At 48.3% G+C, this 21,680-nt stretch overlaps 2 protein-coding genes across 9 annotated transcripts in view; both read left to right on the top strand.

Moving 5' to 3' along the window:
• The window catches only part of iqgap1 (IQ motif containing GTPase activating protein 1), a 58,114-nt gene extending 49,137 nt beyond the window's left edge, over positions 1-8,977 (top strand). For both annotated transcript variants that reach the window (XM_086224511.1, XM_086224519.1), the window contains exons 31-37: positions 480-615; positions 701-788; positions 1,780-1,989; positions 2,067-2,233; positions 5,603-5,725; positions 6,898-7,006; positions 7,111-8,977. In XM_086224511.1, the coding sequence (XP_086080637.1) occupies positions 480-615; positions 701-788; positions 1,780-1,989; positions 2,067-2,233; positions 5,603-5,725; positions 6,898-7,006; positions 7,111-7,224 (947 nt within the window). In that variant the 3' untranslated portion in view covers positions 7,225-8,977. The remainder of the gene's footprint in view (positions 1-479; positions 616-700; positions 789-1,779; positions 1,990-2,066; positions 2,234-5,602; positions 5,726-6,897; positions 7,007-7,110) is intronic.
• Positions 8,978-9,354: 377 nt separating this feature from the next.
• The window catches only part of crtc3 (CREB regulated transcription coactivator 3), a 44,231-nt gene continuing 31,905 nt past the window's right edge, over positions 9,355-21,680 (top strand). For 5 of the 7 annotated variants that reach the window (XM_086224533.1, XM_086224565.1, XM_086224557.1 and 2 more), the window contains exons 1-6: positions 9,355-9,491; positions 9,581-9,739; positions 9,887-9,961; positions 10,061-11,220; positions 14,943-15,053; positions 17,763-17,891. In XM_086224533.1, the coding sequence (XP_086080659.1) occupies positions 11,089-11,220; positions 14,943-15,053; positions 17,763-17,891 (372 nt within the window). In that variant the 5' untranslated portion in view covers positions 9,355-9,491; positions 9,581-9,739; positions 9,887-9,961; positions 10,061-11,088. Of the gene's footprint in view, positions 9,740-9,886; positions 9,962-10,060; positions 11,221-14,942; positions 15,054-17,762; positions 17,892-21,680 lie in introns of all 7 variants that reach the window. The other 2 variants (XM_086224550.1, XM_086224540.1) reach the window with 2 other exon arrangements.

Genomic DNA, 21,680 nt, shown 5'->3' on the forward strand with positions numbered 1-21,680 from the left:
GGGTGGCCATGAAAAGTTTCAGGTAACTTTAATAACTTGTAGTGAGTGTAGAACCTGCTGAAGGTCCAGCTGGTGAAAGCCGTGGGATCATTGTGTAAATCCAAGTATCCTGACAAGTTTTCATGACTCAGCAAACTTCAAAGCAAGTTAGAATCCTTTTCAAGTCAAATTTCACACACACACACACACACACACACACACACACACACACACACACACACACACACACACACACAACAGCAGCTCGAGGCATAGAGGCAAACTGATGAGGAGCAGCCTCTCAGACCGATACGGATATGTTTAGAAATGACCAGCCCATACCTGTGGCGGTGCTGATAGAGCGAGCGTCCCCAACAGCTGGTACTCACGTGACTGCTGTTGCTGCCGTGCCAACTGACCAGCCAATCAGAATCGAGCAGAGATGACGGTCTGGCTGCCAGGTGTGAATGGTGACTGCTGTGACTCTGTGTCCCACTCAGGTGAGAACCCTCTCCCCCCTGACGACCCCAACAAAGAGCTGATGGGCAAGACGGAGGTTTCTCTCACACTCACCAACAAATTTGATGTCCCTGGTGAGGCAAATGCTGAGATGGATGCGAAGACCCTCCTGCTCAAGTACGTCCAAACTGGCCAATCAAGGTGGACCAACTGGAGTGACTTGCTCGATCCCTGACTTATGATCACTGATTTTGTCTCGCAGCACCAAGAGGCTCATTGTGGATGTGATCCGGTTCCAGCCTGGGGAGACCCTGACTGAGATCCTGGACTTGACAGCTGGTCCAGAACAGGTCAGAAAAGAAGAGCCTGATGTCAGGACAGTTTGAGAGAGTCAGTGTGCTGCATTGCAGCTGGCTGGAAATGTACTTGATTTCTTAGAACAAGAAACAGGAAGAGGGTGTTTTACTTCCTTTTCAGGCCTAAAAGGAACATCCTCCTGCAGGCTGTAGGTGGTGAGGCAACCAAGTGTTAGAAAACTGAGAATATCCTGTCCACCGGATGCTGCTAGACAAGAGTGAAGCCACCCTGGCTCCTGCCTACCACGAGTACTGCCAGCGTCTGTGCTCCTCAGTTCACTTTGCTGGATCCAGGTTCTCAAAGGAAAAGTTTTGCCGCTTTTTCTTTCATTCACGGCAGATAATGAAGTGATTTATTTCCAATTTTCGTGACATTTGATTATTATCACATTGATTATTCATGAACAATATTGGCGGATGAATCACTGATAATAGGAGCTGTCACTCGCAGCACTATTCATGATAATTTAGGTAAGAAATGATGATTTATGACATGATCATTCATCTTGATGAGGTTTGCAATACTCTTGAATGAATGATTTCACCATCGATAAAGATTCCTGTACTCTTGGCCTTGAAAGTGTATGATTATTATTGCTATCATTGCTTGTTAGAGGTCAGTCAGTGCATTTTGGGCTTGGGAGGCGTCACGTACTGTTGGGAGCAATTCCATGACCGTGCATTGACATTGTAATTTTGTGTATTGTGAGCTTGTCTTCAAAAAGTGTGTGTGGGACTCAGCATGTATGGAAGGGGTTGGGGCTGACAGCTGGAGCAGAGCACCACTACAAAATGATCATGAAGGCTAATATCCAGTAGTCTGGTGTTGGTGCTACACAGACGCTGGGAAGAAAAACCTTCTCACCTCACACAGAGAATTATTAAGTATATTTGCAGAAAATTATACCTGCATATTAAAGCAAATCAATTCTATGTAAGCCTGTGGCGCTCAGACTATGTGTGGATGTTAATCTTTGTCTGACAGGAAGCTGAGTACCAGCGTGCCATGCAGCGGAGGGCCATCCGGGATGCCAAGACGCCAGAGAAGATGAAGCAGGTCAAACCAGTGGTGGACGACAGCCTGACGCTGCAGGGCAAGAAGGAAAAGATCAAGAGCAACCTGCAGAGGCTGGCCGAACTGGGAAAGGTTCATCCTGAGAACCGCTATCAGGACCTCATCAATGACATAGCCAAGGTAAAAAAAACAAAAAACTCCACCTCTGTCAAAAATCCAACCCAGTTGCATTGATATGTGATGTGCTTGTATGACAGGACATCAGGAATCAGAGGCGGTATCGTCAGCGCAGGAAAGCTGAGCTGGTGAAGCTTCAGCAGACCAACACCGCTTTGAACTCAAAGACCAAATTTTACAATGTGCAGATCGACTCGTACAATCAGTATATCAAGGTGTGCATGGACAACCTGGCCAGCAAGGGCAAGTGAGTGTCTCTGATTCTCAGGCTGCCCGCAACACTGCCTGACTGGACACCAGTTTACACGCCAACATCACACCTGTACATGATTAAACTGCACACTGAGGCCAAACCTGTGAGCAGAGGCAACAGAGCCATGGCCAGTTAGCAGGATATCTGTGTGTTCATGAGTACATCAAAGGCAACAAGGTGGCAGCTGTCAAATCAGGAACATGAGGAGCTTTGAGGGCGAGATGTCAGCGGATGTTCATTTTCAAAAACTCCTCGTCATGTTGCTAGTTTGTGTGGCCACTGTAACCTTAGCCTTCCGACTAGCCGCTCAGATTGATACCTGACCAAGAATGACCATTTCTCAGTCACTCACCCTTAGATGCCTCCAAGTCTCTAACTCCCCCTGAATGACTTTGATGAATCCAGAATTCGCCAGTCACATAACCGACATGGAAGTTCAGCTCACGTATCCTGCTGAAATCCCGCCTGGAGCGGAACCCCCAGATAGAGAAGTCCTGGCCAGGAGCTGGGTGGACAGATTTCACTGAGTGTGTTTCTGAAGTGTTAAACACATGATTGGATAATCAGACTTGCATTGTTGGAGACAAAGTGTGTCTTGTCTGTAGGGTTATGTGTACAGTTGTGCTGCTGTGACAGAAAAACGCCACTGTTGGGGGAAATGTGCTGACTGTCCGTCCTCTCCAGAGTAGGGGGCAGGTGGAAGTAGGGAGGCAGGCGGAAGTAGGGAGGCAGGCGGAAGTAGGGAGGCAGGCAGAAGTAGGGAGGCAGGCGGAAGTAGGGAGGCAGGCAGAAGTAGGGAGGCAGGGGGAAGTAGGGGCAGGCGGAAGTAGGGAGGCCGGCGGAAGTAGGGAGGCAGGGGGAAGTAGGGAGGCAGGGGGAAGTAGGGGCAGGCGGAAGTAGGGAGGCCGGCGGAAGTAGGGAGGCAGGGGGAAGTAGGGGCAGGCGGAAGTAGGGAGGCCGGCGGAATTAGGGAGGCAGGTGGAAGTAGGGGGCAGGCGGAAGTAGGGAGGCAGGCGGAAGTAGGGAGGCAGGCGGAAGTAGGGAGGCAGGGGGAAGTAGGGAGGCAGGCAGAAGTAGGGAGGCAGGCAGAAGTAGGGGGCAGGCGGAAGTAGGGAGGCAGGCGGAAGTAGGGAGGCAGGCAGAAGTAGGGAGGCAGGGGGAAGTAGGGGCAGGCGGAAGTAGGGAGGCCGGCGGAAGTAGGGAGGCAGGGGGAAGTAGGGGCAGGCGGAAGTAGGGAGGCCGGCGGAATTAGGGAGGCAGGTGGAAGTAGGGGGCAGGCGGAAGTAGGGAGGCAGGCGGAAGTAGGGAGGCAGGCGGAAGTAGGGAGGCAGGGGGAAGTAGGGGCAGGCGGAAGTAGGGAGGCCGGCGGAAGTAGGGAGGCCGGCGGAAGTAGGGGGCAGGCAGAAGTAGGGAGGCAGGCGGAAGTAGGGAGGCAGGCGGAAGTAGGGAGGCAGGTGGAAGTAGGGGGCAGGCGGAAGTAGGGAGGCAGGCGGAAGTAGGGAGGCAGGCGGAAGTAGGGAGGCAGGCGGAAGTAGGGGCAGGCGGAAGTAGGGGCAGGCGGAAGTAGGGAGGCAGGCGGAAGTAGGGAGGCAGACGGAAGTAGGGGGCAGGCGGAAGTAGGGAGGCAGGCGGAAGTAGGGGGCAGGCGGAAGTAGGGGGCAGGTGGAAGTAGGGAGGCAGGTGGAAGTAGGGAGGCAGGTGGAAGTAGGGAGGCAGGCGGAAGTAGGGGGCAGGCGGAAGTAGGGAGGCAGGTGGAAGTAGGGAGGCAGGCGGAAGTAGGGGCAGGCGGAAGTAGGGGGCAGGCAGAAGTAGGGAGGCAGGCGGAAGTAGGGGGCAGGCGGAAGTAGGGAGGCAGGTGGAAGTAGGGAGGCAGGCGGAAGTAGGGGCAGGTGGAAGTAGGGAGGCAGGTGGAAGTAGGGAGGCAGGTGGAAGTAGGGAGGCAGGCGGAAGTAGGGGGCAGGCGGAAGTAGGGAGGCAGGTGGAAGTAGGGAGGCAGGCGGAAGTAGGGGCAGGTGGAAGTAGGGGGCAGGCAGAAGTAGGGAGGCAGGCGGAAGTAGGGAGGCAGGCGGAAGTAGGGGGCAGGTGGAAGTAGGGGGCAGGCGGAAGTAGGGGGCAGGCGGAAGTAGGGGGCAGGTGGAAGTAGGGAGGCAGGCGGAAGTAGGGGCAGGCGGAAGTAGGGAGGCAGGGAGGCAAGCAGCATAACTCCATCTTATCCAACCCTAACCTGTGGTTGCTCCTGTGTGTTCTGGTTCAGGAACAGAACTAATCCTTTATCAGTAAGTCACCCAGGATTAGTGGCAATCGTTTATACTTTTCTATTCCTGAACATTTTTTAAATTAAAGTTTAAGATGCAGCATCAAATCACTGCGCCCAACGTTGTTTTTCTCAGTTTATTTGTTTCCCAGAGTGTAGTTCTAACTTTGTGTCTGGTTCTGAAGTTACAATCCCTCATAAATTGATATTGCTCTTTCATAATGATTGTTACACAATCAGACTGTACCACTACCATTCATTGTGCTAAGCTAACTAGCTGGTCTCTGAGGGGAGAAGGGGAGCCATCTTTTTGTCTGGCTCTGGAGATCAATGCATGTCCTAAAGGTTCGTGTGTTCCTTTAATCTCCCAGCCATAAATATGTGATGAGCATTCTGTAATTAACAAGTCATGCGGGGGGGCGTCTTCATGAGATCAAATGATCTGTCTGCCAGTATCACCTCCAGGTGACCTGCTGGTCGATGCTGTAACAGACAGAAACCCACTCAGACCGCCAGCTCCTCAGCTTCATTCACTGGCTGTCTTGGTTACACAGTGCTGATGCAGTTGTTTGTCACTGTTTGGTCTTCTGAGCCGATGTCCCAGGGGCAACCATGTTTTTGTCACATGAACGCTCTTAAATTTGGAAGTGAGTTGGTTTCATCCTGATTCTTAGGCCTGGGGGGATGAGAAGGTCTTCCCAGCCCCCCACCTCCACCTCCCTCTAGCTGAGGACAAACGACAGTTTTGTGAAGCGTCTCGTCTGGGCATTCAGGTTCCGACTCCTATCCTGTGAACATGAACATTCCTACAAAAGTCCAAGGCAATCACAGTGACCGCTCCCTGGTCCCGACACTTATGTTGCACCACACATTTAAAAAAGCTTGTATGTGTACTGGTGTGCAGTTAAATCCAGTTCAGGTGGAGAGCCAATGTTGGGGCTTGTTTGACTTGAAGATCCAGTCACCAGCACAGGTGGGAGTAATAACAGTAGTGCTGCCCTCACCTCTCTCATCATCATCAACACCTGTGGGGTCGCGAGTCCCAATGTCTGCTGTCAATCATTGCTGCTGGTGTCGTACTCTACACTTGTCTTTCTCTTTCTCCTCAGGTTGTCAAAGAAACTTGGCGACAACAAGGCCAGGAAGAGTAAACAAGTTTCGATGAAATATACGGCCGCACGCCTCCACGAGAAGGGCGTGCTCATCTCAATAGACGAGCTGCAGCCCAACCAGTGAGTCCTCCTGCAGCGCCGTCTCAGATCAAGTTTGAAACCCTGGTTAAATTGTGCTTTGTCCTAGGGTTGACTTCCGTATCTTTAGGAAGCGCTCACATTTTGAATCTTTGAAAGGTTCTTATAGCGGCGGCTTGTAAGTACATTGACACTCAACCACCACGGAGCTTCAAACAGCGCCTGCAGCTGCCTGTTGTATGGCTTAAAGGAAAACACAGACTTTTTGGAAAGTATGTGAACCTTCCGTCTTGCCCAGTGCCAGACAGGAAGATGGACCCGCTTCTGTCCTCTGTGATGGACTGAGAGCTGAGACCAACAGAGACCTGCTGGCTGCTAGTTAGCTTAGCTCAATTGATGGTTACGGGTGAGAAGTGTTAGCACACCTCTGGCACAAAGTTATCAAATGGTTAAGGTTCAGCATCTCGCTTGTCCAGAAGAAATCCTCCACATACAAGTCAGCCACCATGAGTCATCACGACTTCAAGTTGTCTGTAACTGTTGGACAAAGTTATAACGGGGCTTTTCCGGTGCTGCGTCAAGTCATTGTGCTCTGTGGTTTTGTTAAGAAAGTAGTTCTGCTGTGGCAGTTGTTTAATTGTGCTCCGGGTGGGAGTGGGCAGATGAGGACGCAAACTGTGGGCTCCAGTAGTTGGAGATGGACACAGTCAGCAAAAGAAGACAAAAGCTAAGGCTGGTCGGACTGTGCTACTGAGCTCACCTGTAATGCCAACAGGAGTCGGAACTGGAAGCAGCATATCGGGTTGTAGCTGAAGTGTTTGTGGGTAACTGAGCAAATGGCTGGACGGAGGAGATCAATCTGGCAGATGAGATTCAGAGGTGGTAAACAAGCGTACGTCCCAGTCACTGCGGGCCTGGAACACACGCGTGCTTCCAGGCAGAGTACTGCATGGATCAGGCTATAAGATGTGATTCCAAAGTCAGTGTCTGACACTGCTCTGCTTATGTTGATTCAGGCCGAGACTGTTTTGTAGAAAAGTATAGTTGATGACTTTTAAAGAAGGTATGCTAGCAGGTACCACTTGGCTTCCCGTCTCTCCGGACCTCCTTGACAGCCCACTTTCTTCTGATTTGCCTGCTGAGCTTCAAGCGTTCATGTCCAGCTCCTCCTGTGTTCATATTTATGAGGTCTGCTTTACTTTGTCTCTTTTCAGGTTCAAGAATGTTATTTTTGAGATTTCCCCATCAGAGGCTGTTGGGGTGTTTGATGTGAAGGCCAAGTTCATGGGCGTGCACTTGGAGACGTTACAGTTGGAGTATCAGGTACTCCTGCCGTCTGCTGGTTTTTTAACAGTAGACCCACTGACATGCACGCGATGCAGCAGACGTGGACCGTGCTGACTGAGTGTTTCTCACTTGTCTCACAGGATCTCCTCCAGCTGCAGTATGAAGGCGTGGCGGTGATGAAGCTCTTCGACAGGGCAACAATTAACGTCAACCTGCTCATTTTCCTGCTCAACAAGAAATTTTATGGCAAATAGAAACAAAGTAATGGATAAAATGGCTACTGACAGACTGAGGGTTGCCAGCCTGAACCATCCTGCATCTTCTCTACTGCACTTCTCCTATGTGCCTATGCAAATGTATGTGCATTATTTGATTCCACGCATCACCACGTGCTTTATTCCTAATGGGACGCGGCCATCACGCCACTAGGTCCAGCGCACCGCAGGTGCTTGCTGGAGTCTTGTTGTCTTACTGCCTCACAGCAAGATCCGATTTAAGAGTTGTATTATTTGGCTTTAAATAGTATGGATATCGTGTGCACGGCCTTCTAACAAGTGTATATTTTATACAAAGAGATCACATCTGTCTTTTCTGTGAGCCGATCGACTCACCTGACTGATAAAAAGCTCCTTGGCTCAAAGCGAAGTGCTAGCGTACGTCTCAGCAGGAGTGTAGTCCATGAGATCTTCCTGATGTTTGTGTTGCTGGGAGCATGCGCGTCTCCATACTTTACAACCCTGTCGTCGAACCAGTTTCCCCATCCTGAGCTGACCTCAGTCTCTATGATTCGATCCACCTACGCCCATCAGACATGATGTTTGACAAGAATTACCTTTAAGAAATGCTCACATTGAGCTATTCCCTCAAAAGACACTTTTATTACCAACAGCTGAATAAATTCTTTTAAGGCCAAACCAATTCTGAGCTGTTCTGATCAGCACTTCAGTTCATGTCAGACTCCTGCACTTCCAGCCCACAGAGATTCTATGTATCGTGTCTACGGGAAATCTGCAGTTGTCACATGACAAAAGCAGGTGGTGTTGGTAGAGTCATCAAAAACCTGGGAAATTCATGGAATTTTTTTTTTAAATGGCCATTTCCAGGCCTGAGAACGTTTCTGAAAAATGAATAAAGCCTAAAAGTCTTGGACACGTGCCTCACAAACACCTGCATATTGTGCCTCAGTTAAGATGGAGAGAGAAATCTTTTGGTTCACATTGGATTAACTTCATCAAGTGTTTGTCGTCACAAACCACAGCGCTCGTGGTTATTTTGAGTTAAATGTGTGTTGGTAAGTTGTGACATTGATTTCTGCTTTATTTTCATGTGTAAACAGACGTCTGGAGAATATATAGTCATGGAAAAGTTGTCAAATGTGTTTGAACCCTGGTCTTGGATCATGTCTATAGATGCGTCAAACAGGAGGGGCTCTCGCAGTGTAAACTGGATATTAAGAAGTTTTTTATAATGTCTTGCTGAAAATAATTAGTAACTCTTGCCCTTATTTATATTTTTTGTCATCGGTCCATGTGATACTATAGTTGATGCCCGAGACGGATCATTTAAGTGAGCTTGATATGCAGTATTACAGTAGGTAGACCTGTGGGTCCAGTAGATGTCACTCTTCCCATTCTTCATAGATGAATATCGTTCTGTCAGGAAGCCTTCAGCTGTCCATCTTGAGTCCTGAGGTGTCCTGGCCTGAGGGCGACACCACGCTCTCTGTGCTGTGCAGGAACTGCTCCCATTCACAGTGCATCAAATGTATTTGTCCTGTCTGGGAATAAAGCTCTACTGATGCAATACTTTACCCTCAACGGACTCCAGAGTGGTGCTTGTCCAGTGCATTTATTTGACAGCTCGTGTCGAACACACTACGATTAGGACTTGTTTTTTTGATGAAGGGCACGTGACTGACGTCACCAGAAGAGCAGCTTTATTCACAGCAGTCCAAAGGCTGACTCACTGCATGTATCGAACAGCAATAAAACTCTGGTTTCTGCTGCATGTCTGTTGTGTTTTTTTTATCTTTTAATTATTCTATTTCTAAAGAGAATGAGAAAAAAAGGTTTGTCAGCTACCCTTTTGCAGATTTTGTCCACTAAAATGAGACTAAAGTTAACTCTCAAATGATGAAAATGTGACCAAAACTGATTCGCACTTTAGTCAAGAGACTGAAATCAGCTGCCCACAAACCCTAAAACCATTACTCTTCTCTTTGATTCAGAATAAGACTGTTTTTACTTTGTCCTTCACTTATTACACGTGTGTGTGTGTGTGTGTGTGTGTGTGTGTGTGTGTGTGATATTCTGATTCTGTTGCAATCTTAACCACTGAGTCCAGCTCGGAGGGTTAACAGGGAACAATCTCCATGCAGGCAACATGGAAGCAAGACTTTCTGCAGATGAGGGTGACTAAATATGATGAAAACATTCAAGGACATCAACACAGGACAAACTAGAACGTCAAAAAGGACTGCCAAAGTTAATGAGTCAGGTTTTTCTTCGAATGGAGTATTTCAGTAAGTCAGAGTAAGTCAGGTTTGCATGTTCTCTTCAGAGGAGGTTATCTTTTCACCTGTGGCTGTTGGTTCGATGCCTCATACTTCAGTTAACGTGGCGGAAGCGTCATGGAAACACACCCTCAACCCGGGCCTGATCTGTTTGACAAAGATGAGTGTGAACCCTAACCGTGATATCATAATGAAGTCCTTCTGGAACACGAATCCTGCCTGCACCTGACTTGCTGCTACAATTACATTCAAAAATGGTATTGTTACTAATATTCTGCTGTCAACAATAATTCTACTATTGTTGGTACACCTGATAGTAATGTTGGCTCAGAAATAGAGCTGACACTGCAGAAAAAAAACAATTTCTATAAGTAACACATCTTGTTTTGTTTTGTTTTAAGTAGATCCCAGCTCATACACTGAATGACTACTGCCTCAGTCTCCGAGGAGCTTCCCTGAGGAGGCTCGTTGCCATAGAGGTAACGGTCGGTAATCTCATGGAGAGCCGTGGGAGTCTTTGTCGCCACCCTGTGGCAAGCAGTGGTACTGACGGATTTTTTTTTTTTTTTTTAAACAAGGCAATGTTTTTTCTCGCAGTCGCGACTATGAGGATAACACAACGGCGGATCGAAGTTGCTGTCACCAGCCCTGTCAACCGACGACTCATAGGCTGAAATCAAAAGCAGCAGTTTGGCGCTAGAATTCTCCCAGAGCAGCGCCAGGGACAGAAGCTCGGTTTTCGGCGTTGTCTTCATGGAGTCGTCGGCTCGGAGTTTGCCTGGGATCTCTGCGCTGCCCGTGGATTAACGCAAGACTCGACTCCGAAGCGCTGCGATATCTATTAAAGTGTGAAATCGTGGACTGTACTTGTGCATCAAGTTGAATAGTTGCGTGTTCGGGTTAGCTAGTCCCCAATTTCTGGGTTGGATCACCTCGGAGCTCAGTTGTGCCCGGATAAGATCAGCGGACACTTGTTGAAACAGAATTTAGCCAGCAAACCTTTGCCCAATAACAAGTTAGCTTGAGTGCTAACGTAGCAAGGTTAGGCTAACGGGACTTTCTGGAGCTGGGAAGCTCCGGCGACCGCTTGCTTTAGCATGTGTGTATTGTATGTTTCCTGAGGTCGAGACTGGGCGAGTTGGCAAAGGCGTTCGTGGAATGGTTGAGTTGGCTCTGGCGGCAGTTTAGCTCGGCTAGCTGCGGCGACCCGCTCCCCTCCAGTCTGGTGTTAGCTTTGACAGCTAACGGCACAGTTGCTTCGCTGGAAACATGTCAACATGAAGTTACTCTGTGCTGCTGACGTCTTTTCATGAACACGCCGCTTTTGTGAAAGTGCTGAGAGTGCAAGCACTTGGAATTTACGACGGCTGTCTTTTCTCCTGTTTTCGGGCGTAAAAAAGTACTTTTATTTTACTTCGTTACTTCAGCCGTGTTTCCAACGACTACCTACCAGTCACCCAACAGTCGACTTCGCTTCGGGCCGCCGCCGCCGCCGATGTGTGACGTGTATTGACATTTCTGATGGGCTCCCCAAGACACTTGTCGGATTAGACTCCCCGCATCGCCCTCCACTTTCTCCAGTAGCTGTCAGACTGCGGCCCGCACCATGTCGGGCTCCCCGGGCACAGGTGGCTCCAACCCCAGGAAGTTCAGCGAGAAGATAGCGCTGCACAACCAGAAGCAAGCAGAGGAGACGCGGGCCTTCGAGCAGCTCATGACAGACCTCACCGTCTCAAGGGTGAATACGTTTCATTTTCCAATGATCTGCCTTCGCCTGCGTCCTCTGGCTCCTGCATGCGCGGTGGCACAGCTCGTCATCGCTACTGCTGACTGAGATTTCTGATACTGAGCCACTTCTCGTTCGCTTGCACACGTCCAGGCAGTAGTTTTGTCACTGTAGGAACACTCGAGCTCAGCCGAGGTCGGTGCTCCAGTTCTCCCAGAGCACACATACATGGAATCGTACTTTTACCAAGTTGGCCATTTGAGTTATTGTAGTTTAGTCAGGATGTGTTTTGAAAGTGCAGCCAGCTTGGAACAGGAAGTGGGAGTGTGGATAGTAACCATCTGCACCAGTGGCCAGCGCTGGTCCCCTGGCTGTTGAACACCCAGAGGAAGCAGCAGGCTGGGTCTCATTCAGAGCCTCGATCCCCTCACCTCCTCCTAGTCCGCAGATTCCCACGTCAGCCTGGAGCGTTAGACTATGACCAAAGTCTCTTAGCACCATGCAAAATACTGGAATTTACACTGTATTTTTACAACAGCCAATACTGACAGCAGTATTATCTACGCAAAACCAAGTTTGTGGTGCTTCACACACAGCTTACACACTGAAAGGCACTCGTCATCACTGTGAATTTGGGACAAAGTGGCAGTCTTAGTTATTTGGGAACTATCTGGGGAAGTCCACAATGCCTTTGTTCTGTCAGCGTTTCCTCATCATAAACACCAGGTGAGGAGCAAAGAAGAGAAGACGAGCAAACCTGGAGACCTGCCGACGCCGAGGACGTGTCAGTATTCTTGTGCATCTCTGGCGTTGCACCTGCTGGTTCCCACCTCTGCTGTGGCCCATCGGGGGTTTTGGCTCGTTTCTCAAACGTGTCTTTGCAGATCTGAGGTGCGGTGGCGGCCATGACTGCCTGACGGAGGACCCTCTCTCAGGGAGGAGCTCGGCACTTGGATGTGTTTTAATGCTGCAGTGCCCTGGGGCACGACGCGTAGGAGAACCCAAGGCGTCGCTCATTTGTGTCAGACGTACCTGTGAGGCGTTGACGTGCACAATGAAGAGATAGACAGCGCAGCATAACCATCGAAAATATTTCTTTTTGTTGTCAAACGATATTTTGTGATCAAGCTTCTGTCTGTTTTCGATTTATTGATAAAGTAAGAATTATTAATTATTTTTATTTTCTGTCTGCCAATGCAGTCATCACATCCCTCGTGCAGCAACTCAGCACTGATCCCAGGTCAGATCTTGCAGATGTGTATTTCTAGAGGTCAAAGTCAACTGAGCTGTTGGGCTTCGGGTCCTACAACCTGGATGAATGAGAGCCTACATAGACTAAATATATGCGGTTTGTTTGGGCTGCGCAGAAATAGCTCGCATGCTTTTTTAGCAGTAGTTGTAATTTCTAAGATTTTATTCTCTATTTTTTTAAAAGTCAAGCGTACTCGCATTCGGAGGAACAAAAATAGGGTCTCTTGGGAGGATTTGGGGCCTTTAGAAGTTGCTGCGGTGCTGTTGGTTAACAATGTGCTCCTATGAGCTGGAGAGCCCTGAATGAGCAGTCAAAAAGGATGTGGTTTGGAGGCACGCTGCATGGCGTTTGCCATGAGGAATGAACCGTTGGTGACCCCTGTGAGACAGAGCAGCCCAGTGAGTGAAGCTGCAGCTGGCACGGGACACGCTGTCAGCAAACAGCTGGAATTAGAAGTGGCCGCTTAAGCAGTGACCAGAGGACTGAGTGTAAACCCGCTGAGGGGCTGCTGAGGAACCTGTGCGCCGACTCCAGGCTGCTGCCGGGACAGCGGCCCCGTGGACCCTTCACGTGTTAAGTCTGATCAAGGTTGTGCTATTTGACGACTCGCAACGCCAGAGCAGGAGGCTTAAACTGGAGCGGCTTTTTCAGAACATGTTTTTCATCTGTACTGCATGAAGAAATAGTCAAGTTGATGGTCAGAACTGAGGCACGTTTGTGTCCTTGAGGCTGCTGCATTTGACCTTGGGAATGTAATGACAGTGAATACAGGCGACCCTTTGGTGTCCTGCTGCTCAGTGCACTCGAAGCATGGGAGTGTATCCCAAATTACCTGATAGGGTTGCAGCAGCTGTCCATGGGTTTTGTCGCCCAGCCCTGAAGTGATCATCCCCGTGTGTTTGCTCATCCCAGAGCCAGTGGGATCATTTTGGATCAGAAAATCAGAAATCATCTCTGTGGCGAAGTAGTTTGTGAGCCTGGATGTTTGCTCTAAAGCGGGGTCGTTAGCGCTACGACGCTAACGTTGGGCTATGAACGGACGACAGCACGGACACGTGACTCCAGCACCGCTGCAACCTGCTTCTCCAAGCTGTGGTGACGTCAAATGTCCGCGACCACCACTGTGGTCTTGTGGTATTTACTGATGTATCTTGTACTGCCGAGCAAGAAGGTCAAGAGATTAGGGAACCAGCCATTAAACCATTTCCGTTTATTTATTTATTTATTTTTCCCAGTCTCATTCCTGCAAGCAAGACTGCCTCGGGAAGTAAAAGTCCACGTTGGACTTGCCCAGCCAGACCAGTGGCTGTGGCGTCGTCCTCTCCCCAGCTGATGACGCTGGCTGGAGACTTAGCCGTCCCCTCCTCTTTCACACCCATGCATGAGCAGCATCAGTTTGACAAGAAAATGGCAGCAAGTAAAGACAACGTTTTTGAGCTTAAGTTTAAGTGGACATTTCAACTGTCCTGTAAAAAGTGGAGTTGAGTCGGGTGGAGTAAATGAGGGAGGGTGAAACTCCAGGCCTCACCTCATTTCCAGGATTATGTTTTGGGGGTTTTGTTCCAGCCCCAAAGCTGGGGATGCACGATGCAGGTTCTTTGCTGGAAAACGTGACGCGTAGCCAACATTTACCGATGTCGATATCTGTGTCCAATACCAGTTTGTCTGCTGCTAACACTCTGAAAAACACATGAAAGCATTTTGAATACCAAGAAGTATTTTTCTTTATTTCCAACACAATTGGAAAAGCCCTTGAATTAAAAATGTACTGCATTGTTTCTGCATCATGAATGACGGAGACTGAGCAACACTGCACTGATAGCAACATCTGGCCTCCAGCCGATCACAACCAGGAACCACTGTCCACCGTGCTGATGTCATTGTTCAGCCCTACTTCTCGCAACTTACTTCACCAGGCAAAAGTCGGTGACGTCAGCGTCAGTTTTCACTCGGCATCAGTGACTCAGAATACTGCTAGATTGCAGCTGAAGATTACTGGGAACAGGATGTTTGGGAGAATGAGCTCTCGCTGCCGCTAACTTTTTGTCCCTACAACCCTAAATGAGACCCAACTCACTCCACTCACTAAAAGGTATTGTCACCTTCTGAAGACAATTGCTGAAGTCATTTTGTAAACCTTATCATGTTTTGTTTCCATTTTTTTGTGCTTTTTTGGAAAAAAATGACTTGGGCAATTATTTTAAGAAGGCGGTGGAAGGAGAGCTGGGGGCTGGACTCTGGACGGGGTAAAGGATCCAGAAGTGTTCTGAGGACAGCACTCAGAGTTCCTGTCTTCAGTGTAATTGGCACCCAAATGCCTCAGGCCACCGCTGCCCATCGCCTGCCTGTGCTGCTGTCTTGGCTGGTAGCTTTCCTCTGCGGTCTTGTTGAAAGCTCCTGCACAGGTCCCGTCCTGGGGGTGTGTTGGTCATGTGAAGCCTGCATGTTCTGCTCCCTTACAGTGTGTGTTTTTGACTGACAGGTGCAGTTTCAGAAGATCCAGCAGCTTCGCTTGTCTCAGTCCCGTGCGCAGTACTATGGAGGGTCTCTGCCCAATGTCAACCAGATTGGCAACACGAGCACGGAGTTTCAGGTGGGATTGCATCACAGCCGCAGTCAGGATATACACAACAGTGCTCAAGTGTAGCTGAGAGTCTACAATGTGGTTTGGGTTTGACGTAAGTGGTTGAAGTGTCTACAACTGCATCTGCATGAGCTCCCCAGGAAGAGAGCAAGGAGCGTAAAGCAATAATTCACCCAAAAAAAGTGTATCTTGCTCAAAATAAACTGGCCAGCGACTGTGGTTGAGCGTGCTGGTTGGGCTGAAGGCGCCAGCCAGTTGTGCTGGATGCTACTGGGAACCAGTATCAAACTGGAAGTGTTAAAGTTAGCTTGGTTTTTTTATGCTCAGAGTGGATTAATGTGCACGCAGCTGGACAAAGAAGATGAGGCTCGAACCAGACGAGGTGCTTGGGACAATTTGGGGGAAGTTTTGCTGCAAGCTGTCATCAGCATGAGTTGCAAGCTAAAGGGATGCGGCTGGCTTTTTGTGTGGTCCGGAGCCAAAAACAGTAATGCAGGAGGAAAATGTCTTTGTGGCCTCACGACACCGATCTGTGAGTACTTGAAAGGCAAAATACACTTTTAGGGTGACGTCTCACTGTAATGGCTCCTGTCAGAGAGATGAAGAGCTTCTGTCCTGGAGTCCCAGAAAAAAACCAAACTGATCAAAACAAAGTTAATCTTCAACTGATAATCAATTAATTGTTTTGGCTTTTTTCAAGTGAACGTGTCAATCATTTGCTGGTTCCAGTCTCATAAATGTCAGGATTCGCTGCGTTTTTGTTGCTAATAACAAAACATGAAGAGAGGACGGACAAAAGCTGCGATTTGATGACACTGTTCTCGACATTTTACAGACAAAATGATGATTGGTGAAAATAAGTGTTGGACCAATCAAAGACGAAAACAATCACGAGTTGCAGCTCTGCTGGAAAAGAGCATCAGAGGTCCCCTTCAACAGCAGATGTTTGGATGGGAAGTATTTCCTCCCTGACTTGAGCACCTCGATGCTCCTATTTTTCCTGCCTTTGTTTGTCTGAGCCAAGCAGTAGAAATAACTGGAAAGGCCCCTGCAGAGCACGACACTGTATTTCACAACGCTGTGTAAGGTTGTCTGTGGATATCATGTGATGACAAATTAAGTTCATTCAATAATGTACGAGGAATGTGGCCTTGCAATAATGTTGTTGTATTGTAATGCAGCACAAGTTGATCTAATTTCAGCTTCCTTGCTGGACGGCCCTGCACATTTGTGTTTGTTTTCGACCCTCTGTTTTGGCACTCCAGCTGTGCCAACGCAGCAGTGATTCAAATTGTTGAGGAGGAGGTGTTTTCACTCAGGACCAAGGTTGGCCTTGTACTTGTGCTGGAATTGGTGTCGTTCATGTGTTGGTGGACTCAACCTGAATCCATGGAGAAAGAAATCTGAATATTTGTCTGAAACCCTGCTGACCTTGGGATCACCATCCATGCCAGACTCAAGGTTTTGTCTCATTCAGTGCTTTTTCAAGGCCGGCCGTGTTGGGCCAGAAAGAGCCTCATGTCTTGTGCTCATCCAGTAAATAAGTGTACTGGACCTTCAGAAGAACACGCCAGCTTCTCCTGAGAATATTAAGTAATTCAACAGACGGCTGAATTAGACAGACTAAAAGATGAGTGCAGTGGTTCTCAGCTGTCCGTCAAGCGGTGCAGATCTGTTTGGGATCCCACAGTGCTTCTCTGTATCTGTGTCAGCTCTCCAAGGAGGCACAGAGATGCTGGAGGACAGAGGATCCAGGTGAAAGTACCCTTGTTCCTCAAAAGAATGGCCCTTTGAGGCAGAATAGGAGTTGCTGTACTGTGACCAGAAATCAATCCCCACATGGAGGGAGAAAGACCCTTTCATTTCCAGTCCATTCCCCACCCCAACAACAGCTTGTAGATTCTGCTTGATAGTAATCAACTGTTGGCACTGGGGATGCATCGATTGCCCGGCCAGGGACCGGAACCAGCCTGTTTTCAGCGTGCCTGGGCTGACTGGTAACCAGCCGGTCAGTGCCACATGTATCCAATTCCGAACCATCTGCCGTGGCTGTTTTCCTGGGAAGAGCAGTCTGTTTTTAGAGAATAAAATCTATTTTTTGAAGAACAGGGCATCAGCACCGAGTAGACCGAGCTAGACAAGTGAGAAGGACTCAGCACACGTCAGGACTGCACGTGCAGGCGATGGAAACAAGGACCAGATCGGCAGAATCTGAGCAGGTCAGCAGAGGTGGCAGCTGAGTGGAGGACCGACTGATCGGCATCTCAGATCCAGAACGCGGTGCAGCGGAGCCCGGTTGAAGCTCAGGATCATGCTTACGATTTTTAAAACTTGTAAGGCCAAAATATTCGATGGGGGCCACAACGAACACCAAACCTACTCAGACGCTTCAAACTCCACCAGCCCAGTTAGAGGAAGCTAACAAAGGCAAAGCAGCTAAAGCTGGGAGGCAGAGTTCCTTTGTTCCTGTCTGACGTCCACGTAGGAGAACACTTGTTGAGTTGATGATTGTTCAAGTCAGAAAGGATCCACTAACCTGCTGCAATCTGGGGGAAATAGAACAGTCATATTTCCTGTATTTATGAATATCAACATTTTCTATTTGAGAAAAGTTGATTGTTGAGTTTTTATGATGAAAAATGTAATCAGAGATCAAAAATCTCTCCAAAATAGCAGTCTTACATGTCTGATATGAACCTCTTCCTGTCTGGTTCTCAGGGGGGCTTTCCTTCAGGGTTGGACTCAGTCAGAGGGACCCGCCACCATGGGCTGGTCGAGAGGGTCCACAGAGACCGCAACCGCATCAACTCTCCCCATCGCAGACCCATCGACAAGCACGGACGGCAGATATCCTACCAAGCCAAAACTGGTTAACAGTAGGACACTTTCATGTGATGTCGATGTCCTCATCAGGCCGGGTTGATCAGCGGTGTGGAAGTCGACTTGCAGGGTGTTGTGTGCTTATGCTTGTGGCTTTGTTCCACGATGACGACACTCACCAGGGTATCGTTGCCTCAGGGACAGAAGCAGTCATCACGCTTTTTGAAAAGTGATTCAGACGGCTCATTTTGCGTATGCCCGGTGGACACTGGCAGTAGGAGGTTCCTAGCATCCTCTGGCGGTCCACCTGAGGAAGGTGCAGAGTGGTCGCCATGTGATGTGACACTGAGAATGCACAGTGGCAGCGGCTGCTCCTCACCAGACCCGTTCAGATCTTTTTCTCCAGAGACTCTGGGGAGCAGTGGCAGCTCCTGGTCTTTCAAGGAGGGGGGAGCTCATTTTTCCGGCCCACATCATAAATGTGTTTGTTTATTTATTGTAAATTCTACCCTTCGTTCCTTTTCAAGAAAATGATCTGTGACCTTGTCGTACCAACTAGGCGTCTTTTCCAAAGTAAAGTCTCGGTCAGTTCAGAACAACGGAATGAAAAACCTGAAAGATTCTGCGGTGGATGTCGATTCTTCAAGATCGCTGATTCGCTCATTTAGCTGTCAACCAAAAAAGGATTCCGCCTCAGAAGGCTCATCCAATCATCATGCAGAAGCCGAGCGTCTGGGCCAGCCCAGTGCCCCGTAGACCCCCAGAGACGCTGAGCGTCCAATGGGCGGGACAAAGCCCAGCATTTATCCAATGAGCGTCTCGTTTCTCTGCAGTGGAACAACTAGGGATCGACTGATATGGATTTTTCAGGGCCGATACGATACCGATTATTAATAACCAAGCAAAACCGATAGCCGATACATATAACCGATATCCATTTGCAGTAAAAATGAAAATTTTCTCAGAACATTAAATGTACACTATTGTGTTTGGAACTGTATGTCATATTACATAAGAATTAGGCACTTGGCAATTGTAAATGCAAACAATAAAGGCTACTTTACACACGTGGGTTGTAGACGCGACAGTCAATTTATTGATTGAAAAAACTCGACGTGTGCTCTCTGCTTGACTCATTGAAATGGCCCATCATTTCCCTGGACTTTACGAGTGACCGGCAAAAAGACGAATATTTGACATCTCTTCTGTGTGATCATTGTGTAGTGACAGCATGAGCACTGAGGGAGAGGCGACTGTAAACAAACAAGGACACGTTAGCGCGTGGTGTTCAACTTATAGGCTATAATCGCCTCGGTGTTGTTTATTGACAAACCAGGAGCCGCCCCACGGGCTGAGACACGTTAGGAGATTAATTATTCCCACAAAGTAATGATAACCGTAAGGGTCTCCTATTATTGTTGTGCGTCTGGCTCCAGCTCTATCTTATCTTTTCATCTTTTTTTTTTTTTTGTCGTGAGTGATGCTCGTCCTATCTTGCAAAGCCGTATGCTTGATGTGACGAGACAAGTAGGTTGGTGAAATGTCAACTCTGGGCCTGCATCGAAGCGAAGTAAAATCTGGTCAACTGGACGTAAGTTTATCTTGAAGACGTCTTCAAGATAAACTTACGTCCAGTTGACCAGATTTTACTTCGCTTCGATCTACGATGACCTGGATGAATGAGAACCTACACAGACATCTGGGCCTGCATGTTATCACTAATATTGGTCAAGGCTGTGGTGTTTTTAAAACTTCATCCTAAAGGGCTTTGAAACTTCGACTGACACTGCCTTACCTTTTCTGCTGGGGCAGCCACCGGAGCAGTCGTCTGTTTCTCCTCTGTGTCTGTGGCACTGCCTGTAGAGGCTTCAGTGTTGATTGATTGGCTGTCACTGGCTCACTTGTGCCAAGTAGCCAATCAGTGAGGGATGTGGGCGGGACATTGTTACACAACCAAGAGAGTGATGACTTCAGGCAGAGACGGCTGCATCAGAGCCGAAGGAGCGCATTTTAAAATACATTAATTTTATCGGTTATCAGTGAAAAAAACGGCCGATGCCGATGATCGCAAAAATGCCGAATATCAGCCGATATCATCGGCCACGCCGATAATTGGTCGATCCCTAGTAACAACCCACTCTACGCTTCCCCACTGAAGTCAGAAGAAGCTGAGCGTCCAACTGTGTGAAGCGCTGTGGCGCTGCAGGGATGAATGAGGAGGAAGCTGCGCCGGTTACCTGTGATGAGGAGCTGATTCTGAACAAAAGATGAAGGCTCTCTAGCGCGGCTTCTGTCAGTGACCTGAACACACAGCAGGACAGGTTTCAGCTGAGCTTCCCTTGCAGTCTCAGAGCAGTCGCCACTGCTGTGGAGTTGGAGTTGCAGTTTCTGGAGGAAAAGTTTTTCCTTTTTTTATGTTAAAAGCAAAAGATCTTTCAAGTAATGTCCCTCTGATAATTTCTTGTAAAAAGATACAGGAAGGGCAGGGAGGTAGAGAGGATAACATGCACTTCATTTCCTGATCTGGATTCACATCCAGTGTGTTGCATTTCCATTGGAAGCCACACACACTCAGGGATGAGGGGAGCTGTTGATCCCCTGCCTCAGCACAGTTGTGATTCAGTGACCTGGCATGGTGTGTGTGCGTGTGTGTGTGTGTGTGTGTGTGTGTGTGTGGGATGGGTTCAAGGGAGTGTGTCCTGTCTCAGTGTGTGATGTCATAACAACCTTCATTTCTGTAATGGAACCAGTGCAGTGTGTTCTGGTCAAACCATGTATTCAGTCTGTGGCCGTATGTGCCACATCGCATCATCCACGATATTTTGTTATGGATCCTCTCTGTGGTATGAATCTTTACTTGTACTCATTATTATGCTACTCAAGGCATCTTGGTATTAGTGCAGTATTTCTCACTTATAAAAGACTGCAAATACATGGAGGGGGACTTTTCACCATCTTCACCAGGAGGAACCGTGCGGTGCTGTGTACGGTGGCAGGCTGGCCCTCTGCTCTGACAAGTCTTCCAAAAAGAGGTTCTTGTTGACTCTTCTTACAGTGCCAGCACTTTCCTCCAACGAACAGCTTTGTTACATGCAAACTGATCAAAACGAGAGCTGTTGCCAAACACACTGACATGTCAAGTTATCATCTTCATTTCTTTTATTATTGAATACTTTTATGTTAGATAAGACCTTAATCTTTTACACTTCAGAAAGCATGAATAAATGGGATTTTTGTCTGACTTTATTTTTCTCTTTACTGTTGAAAGGATTAGTCATAGAAAACAGGGATGTACACAACGTGGATGTAAGCGCTCCTCTAGAAGTCTGTTCTTGTTACTGACTAATCTGAAGCTGTTTGGTGGGTGGTGTTGGCTTCACACGTCCCTAGCATGCATGTGTCCTTGCCTATGGATGGTGAGGTCCACATGGCGTAAAGGTCACCATTGAAAGACTTTGCTTTTGTTGGTGCCAAAATGTTAGGGGCAGCCCAGACGGCTCTGGATCACGAGGATGTGTGATTGAAAACCTCATCATGTAAGCTCTCAGAACCTCAGCAGAGAGAGCGATGATCCCCAAAGGGAGTCCTTATTTCTTCATGCCTGTGTGTTCTTAAAAGAAGAAGAAGTTGAATTAAATTGATGCATGTTGATGGCAACATGGCTCCTGGATGAACTGTGTGCATCAGCGGTTCTGTATGATGGTGGATGGAAATTCAGAACTAATTGTTGGGTCCATGGTATGCCTCTGAGCTCACGGTTCATGTGTAGAAATCTGGAAACGTACCAACCACATGATTCTAGCGTGCTTTTTGCAG

Source organism: Aulostomus chinensis, chromosome 2 (genome assembly GCF_037954235.1).
Source record: "Aulostomus chinensis isolate RoL2024-O1b breed Wild chromosome 2, RoL_Achi_v1.0, whole genome shotgun sequence".
NCBI lineage: Eukaryota > Metazoa > Chordata > Actinopteri > Syngnathiformes > Aulostomidae > Aulostomus > Aulostomus chinensis.